The sequence below is a fragment of the Micropterus dolomieu genome, linkage group LG23, assembly GCF_021292245.1.
Source record: "Micropterus dolomieu isolate WLL.071019.BEF.003 ecotype Adirondacks linkage group LG23, ASM2129224v1, whole genome shotgun sequence".
NCBI lineage: Eukaryota > Metazoa > Chordata > Actinopteri > Centrarchiformes > Centrarchidae > Micropterus > Micropterus dolomieu.
The window spans coordinates 20102946-20117323 of NC_060172.1; the positions used below are offsets into that span (position 1 = coordinate 20102946).

General features: G+C 41.0%; 1 protein-coding gene across 1 annotated transcript; it reads left to right on the top strand.

Moving 5' to 3' along the window:
• Positions 1–5916: 5916 nt before the first annotated feature.
• Positions 5917–11645, top strand: LOC123963337 (UDP-glucuronosyltransferase 2C1-like). The gene is made up of 3 exons (XM_046040129.1): positions 5917–6259; positions 9497–10198; positions 11061–11645. Exons 1-3 carry the CDS (start codon positions 5966–5968, stop codon positions 11643–11645), a joined length of 1581 nt encoding a protein of 526 aa, XP_045896085.1. The 5' UTR covers positions 5917–5965.
• The last annotated feature ends 2733 nt before the right edge of the window (positions 11646–14378 follow it).

Genomic DNA, 14378 nt, shown 5'->3' on the forward strand with positions numbered 1-14378 from the left:
GAGTTTGTTCTGGGTGCTGGAGTTGGTGCAGTTGTCCTAATCCTTAAGAGATTACTAATATTTCTGTATGGGATGTGCACATTTCGGTTTACTGGTCTATGCGTGATGATGACAGGAATAGAAGTCTGTGGAACAGCGCTGGGAGCAGACGGCTTTACATGCCAGCAGGTGTCGGAATGGGACCAGAGATAAAAACGGACTTTCCACACTGCTTTAAAAAGTTAAAAAGACAGTTAAAATCTGATTTTGTCAGCTCAGACTGCTGAAGAGCTGTGTCATTTGTTCCGACATGGACTCTTGTGATGGAGGACGGGAGCGACGGCATCAGGTCCTGGAGTTTTTTTAAAATGTCAGCCGTGGTGACACCGGGGAAGCAGTGAGTGGTAGCATTAAAGAAACGGATGTTTCTGGTTATGGAGTCACCAATTATTAGTGTGGTTGGGGAGAAAAGAGGACGAGGAGATGCTGGTTGTGGGGTTCCAGAGCAGGACTGAGCAGAATCTGCTTCAACACTGCGTGCGGACTGAGGATGGAGTGTGTGTTGTGCCGAGTGTTGTGTTGGAGTAGCAGTAACAGACCTGAGAGAAGGGCTACCCGACGGTGCAGGGTAGAGACGGCCTCCGGAGCGTCTGAGCACAGCCTCCTTCAGGATCCTATGTCGGGAAGCGGAGGTTTTTGACCGGGATGACGGCCGCCGATCAGGTCCGGCGGCAGACCGACGGCCCAGTGCAGGAGATGTAGCCGGTGGAGGAGATGCAACAGTGTTGGCAGGCACTGTGCGACGAAAGAGATCCGTATCAGGGAGACTCTAAGCCGCAGGTGCATCCGCTGGATGGACCGGAGTGTCGTTAGACAGGGCTGCATAGCGGTTGGAGAGGCAGCCCCATCCGAGCCTCTCTTAAAGCCACGGACCACCACTTCAGCCCAGGTTGACTGATGCTTCGGAGTCGAGCAGGATGAAAGCCTGGGAAGACTAGAGGGGTCCCAAAACACGGTGTCCTGGATGTTAGCGGTTGCGCTAAGAGAAACAATCTGTTTGGCTTGTACTGAAGCCACATCCATAAAGCCAGTCAGCAGGGAATCTTTCTCTTTGAGTTCCTCTGAAAGTCGTCGGATGTCTTCCATAAGGTCAGCAATCTTCTTGTTCGCTTTCTTAAGGAGTGAGCAGTCCTCAAGGGGCAGAGTTATCTCGGCTAGCATAGTCACCGGAGCTTTGTTGCGATCAGTATCGTTGATCGCGTTTTTACAGTCATCTAGCTTAAAATCCATGTCGGATGACTAAAATCCTTAACCCACGTAAAACTTAAGTTAAAAACTTAAATTAAATGAAAAGGATATAAAAAATGTAACGAAAAAGAATGGATTAAAACTGGATAAGAGTTCGGTTTAAGACGGAGCTTCCGACAGGTGGCTACAGACGCCAACGCATGCGCAGAGTGCAGATTACGTCTGTAGCCTGCGTTTGATTTTATTTATTATTGTATAAATAAGTGCATGGTGAGCAATGCACAATCCAGATTTCCTCCTATGTGTACACATACCTGTCAAATAAAGCTCTGATATTATGTCACTCCTGTGTTAAAAAGTTAAAATGTCTTAGCAGCATATAGGTGTTGTCATATTAGGCTCTGTCACTTTAAGAGGGTAACCTCTGACCCTGAACTGTGATGGATTATGGGTTTTTTTTAAGATAGGCCTCCGATTTGTTCATGTAGATGCCTGCCACCTTTCTAAACTTGTGATTGGTTAAGGGGCGGGCCTAACAGGCAGAGCAGAGCAGAGCAGAGCGGAGCTACGAGTCAGCCTGCTGCTTCCAGCTTGTGTTTTTCTCTGGAGGTAACTTAGCCACAAGCTGCAGCAGACAGAAAGGTGAAATTTAATAATTATACAGACAGTCAGTATCCTGGCTGGTTTATAATAGGTTTGTCAATCTGCTACACAGTTTTGTGTATTGTACTGTGTGAGAGCCGTGCTAGTCTGCAGATAGCAACAGGTTAGCAACATCGCTAACAGCAAGCTAACGTTAAACGGACACTGTCTCACTGACAGCGCCGCGCGTGAGCTGATAAGCACCTCTGGCTTTGAGGGAGACCATCCTGTACCTGTCTTCGTCTTCATCTTTCTGAGAGGACTGCAAAACATGACACCAGTGGGAGTTATCTGGACGATGCTGTGAAACTTACTTTAAAGGGTTAAACATCGCTGCCCAACACATACAGATACATAACACATTAAAACAGGATTTTTATGGCCGCTTGCCATAATGCAAACACATTTTTTACATCTCCTCCTAGACCGTAGCTCTAATTGCCACCAAATTTTCTCTGGATCATCATTGGCCTTAGCTTATATAAAGTTGTATAAAGCTTGGTGATAGCTCCTTTCGTTTTCAAGATATTGACCAATAAACATGTAAAGGGTGTGGCTCAGGACATAAATAGACAAGAATCCGCAAGCGTTGGTCCAATCATCACAAAACACACAGGATATGTCCACATGAGTGCCGGAAATATTCCTTGAAAGTTTCATTCAAATCGACCACTAGGTGGCGCTTTAAATGCATCGTAACTGGACGTGAAATGATACAAATCAAGCTATAGATCAGAAAATGGTTGTCCAGTTGTTACAAAACTTGCAGGCAGTGTTTCATAACAATGTTGAACCATATGTGTGAAATAATTTTGATGGCGATATTGTGAACAAAGGTGTGAACCCGCGAATTGCCGCTTGTGGCTATATTTATTATTATTAATATTAATATTATTATATTAGACATTACATTGTTAGTGTACAGTAGAGCTGTGGTCACAGTATTGGCAGGCGGCCTCTGTGCTTGGGGTATTGCGCAATACAAGCAAGAAAGCATCGTCTCAAACCATCAGCAGCATTTTGTGTGCTCGTGACATTGCAAGTTCTTTCTTCCAAGAACGACTAGCAAGAACATTCTCCCCAATAACACAAGTCCTTTCTTTGCATTCTTGGTTTTGAGAAACACCCCTTACTGACCTTAGCAAGGTGGCGGTCCGCAACGTCTCTTTTGACACAAACCACAGCTGTTTTTCGACTGAAAACAGCGAAAACGACAAAAGTAAGTCAGCGGTTAAATGTATATTGCTACGTTGGTTGTTATTATTAGTCGGTTAATAACTCTGAGTTTTGTGAGTTGAGTGATATGATCCATTTGCATTTTGAGGGAAAAATTGATCGTCCTGCCCAGTCAGTGCTTAAATGGTGGGCTCTAAACTGAAACTCAGATAGAGAATGAATGAATGGAGGTGACCCAGTCACTGAATAAACAATCTGCAGATGAGAAACTTCTCCTCATTTGTTCATCTGCTCTTGTAATCTGACCGCTCCATGGTTTCTAGCTGTTTCTAATTCTTCATGTTTGGCGCCTGTATGGACGTTTTTCTGGTGAGGACGGACTGGTGGGGCTGCAGAGACACCCCTGGGTTTCCACATGGCCATTATACTGTCCAGAGCCCTGCTGACAAATGAAAATGGCTTGTGCAGACTGTAACAAAAACAACCCTTCTGATACTGTAATAGCAACTTTTATTTATTCAGACTTAAACTGTTACATAAGATATTTGGCATTATAGACTCCTGCAGGCATTGCTGTGTGGGTTTTGCTTTAATGCTATTGTGTGCTATTTTATTGTGCTGTTAATCATTTGTAAGTGGTTATTTCATGTGAATTACTTGACAGCTGATGATGAATGAAGTCAGTCAAACAGAATGTGGTCTGGTGTATAGGGCGTGTTTGCCTTCCTTGACGTAGCTGGGGAGAGAACCAACTATCAAAATAAAGGAAACACCTGGAAAAATAAGGAACACAAACTATAAAAGCTGATGGGGAGCAGTTTCCTGTAATGTCTGCCTGATGCCCTAGGGGGCAAGTTAAACACCAGTGCACACAAAGTGAATCTGAACCATTTTATTCTTGTAATGCATGCAATTTGCAATGGCAGAGGCGTCTCTCAAGATGCTACGTGTTTTCTAAACATCCTGTGCAGAAGTGTCCCTACACACAATGAATCCTTCAATCTGCTCAAGTACATAGCAAGTGTTATCACAAATCTAAAGAAATCTTTAGATTTCCGTCTCAGTTGCATCTTCCCCCACTTCAGCTGGGAGTTATTGGAACACTGCCTGACACACTATTTCCTCCATCATCAAACCACTAGATAAAAGTTTTCTTGAAAGAAACTGTCACTCCTCAGCTGACTTGCAAGCACTTTAAATCATACATGGAGAAAGCCTTTATTTTTTGTAAGCTGTTTTTTATTGGGACTCTAAACATTATCGCTGTGCAGAAGCATTATAGCAGACCGATACACAATCATGTACAGGTGTGAGGTCCTGTTCAGACAGAGAAACACAAGGTGAACTGTTTTCATCTTTTTTTCACCTCAAAACAATCTGTCCACTTAGCAGCACTGACGGCATTGCTATGAGGAGCGTTATTGAGGAGCTGTTTCTCCCGGGTGGACTTACTGTAAAATATTTAAGCCAGTGCAGAGCTTCATGCCATAAATGTCACAGTCAAATAGAAAAAGTATTCTCTTGGTGGACTCTCTCAGTTAAATTCATCCTAAGTAGTGGTGGAAATTGAGTACATTTACTTAAGTTGACGTACATGGACTTTAAATGAGTATTTCAATTTTACACTACTTTATACTTAACTTTGAGACTTGAAGTACATTTTCCTGATAATAGCTACACACTTTTACTTGTAACATTTTCAATGCAGTAATTTTACTTTTGAGTATTTTTACAGTGTGATGTTGGCACATTTACCTAAAAGGATCTAAATACTCACTTTATTTGTTTTGCAGAGGTCTCATGGCAGTGCAGTAGCTTCAGGTGACACAGGCCACATGTAACTCATTTACCTGTGAAAAGACTTACTGAGACTAGAGTCTGAACTCAAATAGAATCCTTTAGATGGACTTTCAGTCTGCCGACAAGTAGGATTACTGTTACCACTCTTGAGCACGGGTAAGTAAATTACAGGAAGATTATGGCTGGTATCATATTGTATTTTCTTATCAAGGTACAGGTTAAAATATAAAATAACCTTTAGATGCATGTTTTCTTCCAAAAATTTATTGTTAAGGACATTACTTCTGGATCATATCTTAAAGATGAAGAGGTCTTGGAGGGGTCAAATAATAAATTAAAGAATCAAAGGAAAAAAAGAAATGCTGCACTGAAGACCAAAAATCCAGCGGAATCAGTCAGAGTTTTGGTTCTGCAGATGGTCTTTATTTTTCAACCGGTGACAAGTCCATAAAAGTCCATAGTCCATAAAATGCAGAACTGAACTGCACTGGCTAAAACCTAGCTTTTATACCCTTTCCCCACAAATGGCATTCTATGTTATCAAAAGTGACAATCTTGTCCTGTGAATTTACAATTTATGTTATTAGTTTCATGTGCTTTCACAGCATTGTACTTATGTTACTTTGCCTCACTCTTCTTCTTCTATTCTCCTTTGATCCTATCATCTGCTATTCTCATATTTTACTCATCAGCATAGACTGCATCAGTCATTGCTTAGCTTGAACAATTAATCATCCCTCTTTAACCACTGTGAATAAATTCCTCAAAAATTGTTGTAGTGGTAACAACATTACCTCTAGTTTTTTCTCTGCTGAACCACTCCTGGTTGGCATCTCTCAGAGAGAGACAGGTGAGGATGAAGGGGAAAAGGGATTTCCCTGGCCAGTAGGCTTCAGCTGGACCATAGCAAGTTACTGGCACACTTATGTTTCAATATAGTAAAGATTACATAACTACAAATAGCATGCAAATATATGCTTTCTAATCAAAGAAAATATACTAATTACTTATAACATGCAAAATATGATTTGATGAAACTGATTTGTGACACAGTTTGGGCTAAGTTTTCCTTCCTACAGTCAATCATGATATAATTTCTCTCTCACACATTTTAGGAACCATGGCATTGCATCGTGTGTTTGGAATACTTGTTTTCCTCAGTGTTTGTCTGATTTCTTTCACACCATCTTGCGATGGAGGAAATATTCTGGTGTATCCCTTAGATGGCAGCCACTGGGTCAATATGAAGATCCTGCTAGAAGAACTTCATGCCAGGGGACACAACCTCACTGTGATCAGGTCATCCACCAGCTGGTACATCCCAGAAAAGTCTCCTCTCTACACATCCATTACCTTCACAACGACTGAAGGATTAGAGGATTTCTTTGAGGTGTACGTACAGAAGATTATGAGGGTAATAATAATAAAATAATAAACTTTATTTCTATCTTTAGTGAGGATGTTACAAATTGCTTTAAGATGAATATGATTGAATAAATAGAAATGCAAACAGTATAAATAAATCAAACATTTTCAAAATGGTGATCTGGTAGTAACCAGTAAGCCTCCATCTGTGGATCTCAGTTGCAGAGAGGGCACATACCAGGTCAATTAATCAGAAATGTATTTAGGAGCAAGACCATTACAAGGCCTTAAAAGTGAGCAATAACATTTCAAAATCAATTTGAAATCTAAGAGTCAGTGTAGGAAGGTAAGCACAGGGATGATGTGATCATGCCTCTTTGTTCCGGTAATGAGTTAAGCAGCAGTGTCTGCACCAACTGGAGACAGTGGTGGGAGACCCGGCTGACACCTAGTGTAAGGTGCATTGCAATAATCAATCTAAGAATAGATAAAAGCATGTGCCACTTTCTGTAGTTAAGAAATTGATAAAATATCAAAGGAGGTACTTAAGTCTAAAATTACAGACAACTCTGTCAGCAAGTCTTTAGTAACCTTATCAAGGGTGTAGTATAGACCCTTAATAAGGTCTGCGCTGGGGCCTACCACAGGAACGGCCCTGCCAAGTTACAAGCATCAAGCCACACCCAATTTACCGCATGCTGTTTACTTTCTTAAAGATCAAGTGGTATATATACACACTCATATGTGCATTTCCCCCTTTGCCATGGTTTCTGACACCACAGAAGCAGTACAATATAAGGTATACGGTAAAATATAAAAAACACAGATTCAACAGAATGACTTTAATCTTATTTTCTTTGTGTCACATAGCCCAAATATGCTATGATGATTGCTGGGTAATATGTATATCGCTACCCAATCTAAAGTTTCTATTTGATCATGTGACAAGAAGACAAGACTCCAGAAACCGTGTGAAACGCAAAATCTGCAAGTAGACTAGCAGAGCACACGCGCAAGCTAGCAGTCATTTACACATAAAAGTTTCAAGAAGAGACAGAACAGAAAAGAACAGGAGGAGAGGGTTGCAAAGCTCCCAAATAAGATTGTTTTGGATTACTGAGGACATTGTAATAATGTGTGTGCACCGTAGGTGGCCTGTTTTCAGGACATGGTGTTTTGTTATGAGTAGGCCACTTCTCTTTCTTATTCACCATAATGTCTTGCCTCTCTGTCGAAAAGGAATGTGTTTGCCGTGATTTGGGAGGTTATTGTACTGAAAATGCCCAAAGAAGTCTGCGTCATTTCAGCACAGTGGACACCTCTTGCACTCAGCTGTTTGTAGTGACGTTTCAAGATTTTGACAATGCCAGCACTGGCAACTTTGTTCTTCTTCTGTACTTTGTAAATACAAAAGTCTAGGTGACACAGTCCGACTCTAAAATCCATCAGATGATGGTACTTTAGACTGCTGCATCCAGGCACGTGCAACACAGCCGCAGCAGCAGCTTGTGTGTGTTGGAGAGAAATGCACACAAAGAGAACTATTGAAAGAAAGAAAGAAAGAAATTGATTTAAGGAGCTTTAAATTACTGCATCTAATCTTATTAGTTGCTTAATCCTGCAAACCGAGGAAACAAGGCACATAAATTTGCCAATATAGGGTTCCCTTCTACAATGAGTGTGTGTGTGCGTGTGCTTCGTAACAGTGTAGCCCAAGGGCCCATCATAACAGCCGGCACTTACGCCACTGAACCTTACCAAGTGTTCTCTCAGTACTATGAAGTCCTCTAAAAGCAGACTGGATACAGTTAAAAATGAATTCATCATAAAAGATATCAATTGAAATGAGATTACTTTCTTCACAACCGTACATAAAAAAAGATAATCTGGAGATTGGTTGCAATAAAGGCAAACTACCAGCCCACCTTACTGTGTACTCTCCTATAGTGCTGCAGTAAGATAAATGAGATGCTTACTTAGCCCAGCCAATGCAGCGTGACTGGAGTGAGCATTATCACCAATACAAACAGCTAATTTCTTAAGTAGCATGCATTCTCATTACAAATAATCACATCGTCACAGCAGAATATGGGTGCATGACAGCCACGCCTCCCACCACACAACAAAATTTAGAAAGCTTATACATCACACAAACAAGGCTCACAAACATGGCAAGATATTTATTTATTATACGGATAACTTCCCAGATACTGGGTGAAACAGGCAGAATTAGAATGGGGAATAGGGAGAATACAAGAGTCGGGCTGGATTTGAGACCTGATATTCTCCCTCCTATTTACATAATGTGCAGGAAATCTATTGGACTCAACATCAGGTTCAGGAAAAGAAGTGTAGGGACCATTAAAATAACTTACCTTAAAAAGAACTTTTAGAGTTGAGGTTGATTCTAGTTATAAGTTCAGAAAGAACGTCTCGGGTTACGTATGTAACCCTTGTTCCCCGAGAAAGGGAACGAGACACTGCGTGACAACACTATGGGAACGCCTCTGGGCGTGGCAGGGCTGAATTATGAATGAAACTACTCCAATTCTATTGGTGTTGCTAGAACAGTAGCATGTGACGGCGTAACTGGAGGAGTATATAAGCACGCCAGCACACAGGACACATTAGCCCTTTTCTATGAAGCAAGGCACTCCAGGCGGGGTGAGGTGTGGCAGACCAACGCAATTGTCTCGTTCCCCTTCTCGGGGAACAAGGGTTACATACGTAACCCGAGACGTTCCCCTTTGAAGGGAACTCGAACTGCATCGGTGACGACACTATGGGAACGAGATACCCACTTAGGCCGCGCTGAAACCCCGCCTGCCGCCAGCGTGCAACCTGAGGCATGACTAAGAGGAGAGCGCACAGGTGCCGGGTGCAGAAGGAAGGTCCAGACTGTAGAACCGGATGAAAGTGTGAGGGGTGGCCCAGCCAGCTCCGTCACACAAATCCTGGAGCGACGCCCCTGCGAGGAGGACCCTAGAAGCTGCCATGCCTCGAGTAGAGTGCGCCCTTACGGCCATAGGTGAAGGCAAACCGCGCACCTCGCAGTTCGTAGTTCCCTTGAAGGGGAACACCAACCTCATAGGCTTAAGTGCTTTCTGATAAATAAACATATGGTTTGTAAGGGTATTATATATTATTTAGGACTTGTTCACCTTCAGTGGTTGTTCAGATTGTCTTGTCATTATAGATTATGTAATGGGCCCCACGTGATTAATTTAGTCATTCTGATGAAGAAGATAAATCACTTTTCACCACTCAATTTGTAACCATTTTTCAGGCGCAGAGAGAGGAGGCTTCAGCACTTACTTTCTTCAAACTCACCAAGGATTTCCTTTCTGCGATTTATAAGGGTCATTCATGGGCCCTTCAAGTCTTCAATGATGAAAAGATGATCAAAAGCTTCATGGATTCCCAATATGATCTTGTTCTCACTGACCCAGGCATAGCAGCAGGGGTTGTCTTAGCCAAGTATCTAAAACTGCCCATGGTGCTCAATGTTCGCTGGATCAACAGCGGAGAAGGCCACTTTGTGATAGCCCCCTCACCGCTCTCTTACATCCCAGTGCCAGGGTCAGGCTTAACAGACAAAATGAATTTCATCCAGAGGATCAAGAACATTTTTTTCTACAGCATTGTAGTGTTCCAGCAGAAATTCATGGTGGGGCCAAGCTATGATGCCATCTGTGATAAATATATCAAGGGTGGATGTGACATCATTTCGCTACTTCAGGAGGCAGACATTTGGCTGCTCAGGTCAGATTTTGTGTTTGACTTCCCTCGGCCCACAATGCCAAATGTTATCTACGTAGGAGGGTTCCAGTGCAAACCAGCCCAACCTCTGCCAGCAGACCTGGAGGACTTTGTTCAGAGTGCTGGGCAGCACGGAGTCATCATCATGACTCTGGGCACTTGGGTTAAAGCTTTGCCAAAAGAGGTTGCAGTTGAAATTGCCAGCGTCTTTGCCAAGATGCCTCAGAAGGTAACACATACTGAGTGATTCACCTTTGCTATGTAAAATGTTTGATCCAAAGAAAGATATTCATGCAGTAATGAATCCATCATAAAAGCAATATTTTAATATATATATATATATATATATATTTTAAAATTTAAAGAAATTGATAAAATACTACAACTGGACAAATCAGTCCTCCAAGTAATACATAAAAAAAATAAATTGATTTGTAGCCCTGTGATAGACTTGAAGCCTGCACAGGGAATCTAATGAGTGAGTTTTGTTTTGTTTTTTGGTATTTCCTTCTGCTATTTCCTGTTGTCCCCATCCCCCATCCCCATTCTCTTGCAGGTATTGTCCTTTCTCTGTGTGTCTGTTTATGTGGTGTTTCTGTTCCCCATCCTCATGTCTGTCCCCTGTCTGGCCCGGTGACAAATAAATTTAAATAAATAACAAAACAGACAAAGGAGTATATTAATACTCTCTTGTTAAAGTAAAATCTCTCTGGCACAATATGGTATCCAGCTCCTCATACTCTATACCAGGCTGCCAGGCAGGACAGGTTTAAAAAAAAAAACAAAAAAAAGAAAATAGATAGATTGATGACTTAAACACAGATTAAATCAAAGACACTGTGCAACACTTTACACTGCACTACACAATTTTTCACATCGTTTTAAACTTTGCAACACTACTGCACTAGTACACTGCTCAGCACTTGTATTGTGTTGTTGTTTTCAAGGTTCTTTTATTTAATTCATCATCTTGGAAAGTGCTCACTATATAAAATGTATTATTATTATTATCACTACTGTTATTACATAATGTACAACTGGTGTACAGATATAAAGTTAATTCATGATGATTCTTTTAATTTTCTGATCAGGTGATATGGAGGCACATAGGGGAGCGTCCCTCTACTTTGGGCAAAAACACCCTGATAGTGGACTGGATGCCACAGAAGGACCTCCTGGGCCACCCACAGACCAAAGTCTTTGTTGCTCATGGAGGAACCAACGGAGTCCAGGAGGCCATTTATTACGGGGTCCCTGTGCTCGGCATACCCTTGTTCTTTGACCAGTATGACAACCTTCTACGTCTGCAGGAGAGAGGAGCAGCAAAGATCATTCAGCTGGGTGATGTTAGTGGCCACAGTTTTGAGCAAGGTATTAACGAAGTGCTCCATCAAGAAAGCTACAGACAGAACATGCAAAGACTGTCACGTTTGCACAGAGATCAGCCAATGGCACCCATGGATCAGGCCATCTACTGGGTGGAGTACGTGATGCGCCATAAAGGGGCTCCTCACCTGCGTACAGAGGCCTATAAGATGCCTTGGTATTCATACTACTGTTTTGATGTACTGCCACTTTTGCTGACTGCAGTGACTGTACTGTTGTTTTCTACTTTGGCTGTTTTTAGGTCCCTATGCTGCAGAGGTAAAAGAAAGTCCAAAACCAAGCAACACTGATTAAGTAATTTGTTTAAAAATACTCTGCCATGAGTTCTTTAAATCATTGCATTTAGACAAAACCATACATAATTTTTTTTAATCTCTTTATTATTTATAAAGTCAGTTAATTTTGCCATATTAAATATAAATACTGTTAAACTAATGTAGAAGCTTTCCTGTTTCAAAATAAATTGTTAAATGGATCTGGACAGTTGTAAAATTCCCCAAAATCACTGGTGATATTTTTAGGTAAGGCTATAAGGGAAAACTTCCACTGTAACGGAGGGCAAATAATTCTTTAAAGGAGACCTATTATGCTTTTCCATATTTTATGACTTACCTACCTATCTCCTATTCTGAATGCTCTGTTTAACAGCTTTTTCTACGAATGGCTCCGTAATACAACACATGGAGCTACACGGAGCCGGTATTCCATATATGGTCATTTACTCGCACAGCAACGCTGAGTCTCATACACTGTATATAAGAATTTGACGTAGCCATCGTGACGTCACTCGTTGGTTTGTGTACTGGCGTTGGACTGGAGTTTGGCCGCCATGTTGATTTTTTGCAACCAGCGGTACCGGACGTGACCATATTTGGACAAGACGTTGGAGCTAACGGCTGTGTGTGGAGCTAGCTAGCTTGCTTAGCTAGGTGCATCTGTAATTCACGTTAACTGTCATTTTAACAGGGCTGACAAGTGGGCTTTGAGAGGGTGGGGCTTAAAAAGATTGGAGCATCTACAGCTTGTTTCAGACAGAGGCTGAAATGAAGGCCTACATGAAAGGCCAGTAAAAGGTAGAAAATTAGTTTTTTGAACCATGAATCATGCCAAGATGGCACACAGGAGTCACAGAACAACAATATAGGACCTGAAATGCAGTATAAAAGGTCTCGTTTAAGTAATGAGCTTGTTTAGTTTTCAGTGGCCTCTAGTGGTGAGGTTTCATATTGCAACCACTACCTCTCCTAGCATGTCCTCATGTGCGTGATCGAACTCATGAGCGAGCCAAAACAGACACACTGAAGACAGCATTACATAAAATGTTACAGCAATATTTTCGTCAGCTTGATGTTCTTATTCATGCTCGTTGCATGATAAGATAATACACAGTATGCATTTAGCTGACAGCTTTTTAATAATTATAACAATAATTGTTGTTATATAACAATAACAATTATCATAATTCTGAATATGATAAATGAGATTGTTGCCACAGTTTAGTATAACAGACCACAGTAAGTAATGTTTATGTACTGAATGGGTCTTTCACTGTGGTGTTGTCTTGCTCCATTGTGTTACATTATTGTATATTATGTGGGTCACATAAGTTACGGTATCGGCAAAATACGGTAAAACGACAATAAATCTAAAGTGAACAGCACTACTGGTACTGTCGTACCACACATTCTGTATATACTGTAAATCATTCCCTAGACATAGACATTCCTACTGTACATACTGTATAATCCCACAACAGTAACATTTGCACTACTGTACATATTGTATAGTGTTGTACTGTTCATAGCCTGTATATACCTGTAGCAATAGATATTCACGTATACATATTTTTATATTTATATATCATTCATACCTTGCACTTGTATAATAATTTATCATATTCTATTTAATTACTGCTTAAGCACTTCTTGTTAGATGCTATCTGCATTTCATTGCTTTGTACCAGTGCCATGCGCAATGACAATAATGTTGAATCTAATCTAAAATTGTTCCACATTTGCTTTGTACTAATACATAATTTTTTCGGGCTAAAATCAACACATAATACTGGTGGTAAAAAACATTTGAATATGGATTGCGTTAGCTGGGGAAGTAATACGGCAAGCCATGTAACTATAGTATAGATAACATCAGCAACTGGTCACTGTTGCCCGGCATCTAACTTTAGCCAACTAAAACACAAAAACAAATCATTATATATTTTACATGATACAATAATGTTAGCCTATCTGTTGTAGTGAACAACGGTGTGGATTTGTGCATTTTACATTGAATAAATTTGGAGCTACCCTAAATTCCTTTCTCCTCCCCAGAGAAGAAGGGGAGGGGTCAAAGTTGCTTTCTCTAAGTGCTATCCCGACCATAAAACTGGCACCTTTTTGATTCCGAAGCTGATAACGCGGGGCCTGACTGTTAAACTGACAAAGGGACACGAACCAGCCATTGGCATTTCCCTAAACAGCCTGTGGCCCCCCACACACGTTTCCATGGCAACTCACCTTATTCTTTGTTTTATTACCACATCAAAAAGGAAAACCCCTGTCTCACCCAAGTGTGACATGGTCCAGACACTGAACTTTCAATGTAAAAGGACTGCAGTCTCCAAAGACTCAAAGCATTTAATTAAATCTTTAGTTACTTGATTACGTTTGCCTCTATTTGAGTAGTTATGTTAACTGTTGTTGCTATCTGTTGTTGATATTAGTGCTGAAAAGAAGTTACTTGTGAAGTGTTTTTATTTTCAGCAAGACACTCTTTCATCTAATGTAATCAATGCTTGTTCATAATACTTTCCTACAAAATTCCTTTAGAAATGATGACAAAGGAATGTTTTACTATACTCTTAATCGCCAGCTTGAATTTAAGGATGAATCAACAATATTCCCAGTTCCTAAGGAGAGACGATCTTTGATTTAATCCAAGCTTTCCTCATGTAACCTGAGCTCCCCCAAGTGGACGAAATAAGTATTACATGCCCTCATCGGAAATGCCGTTAAATGTATAAA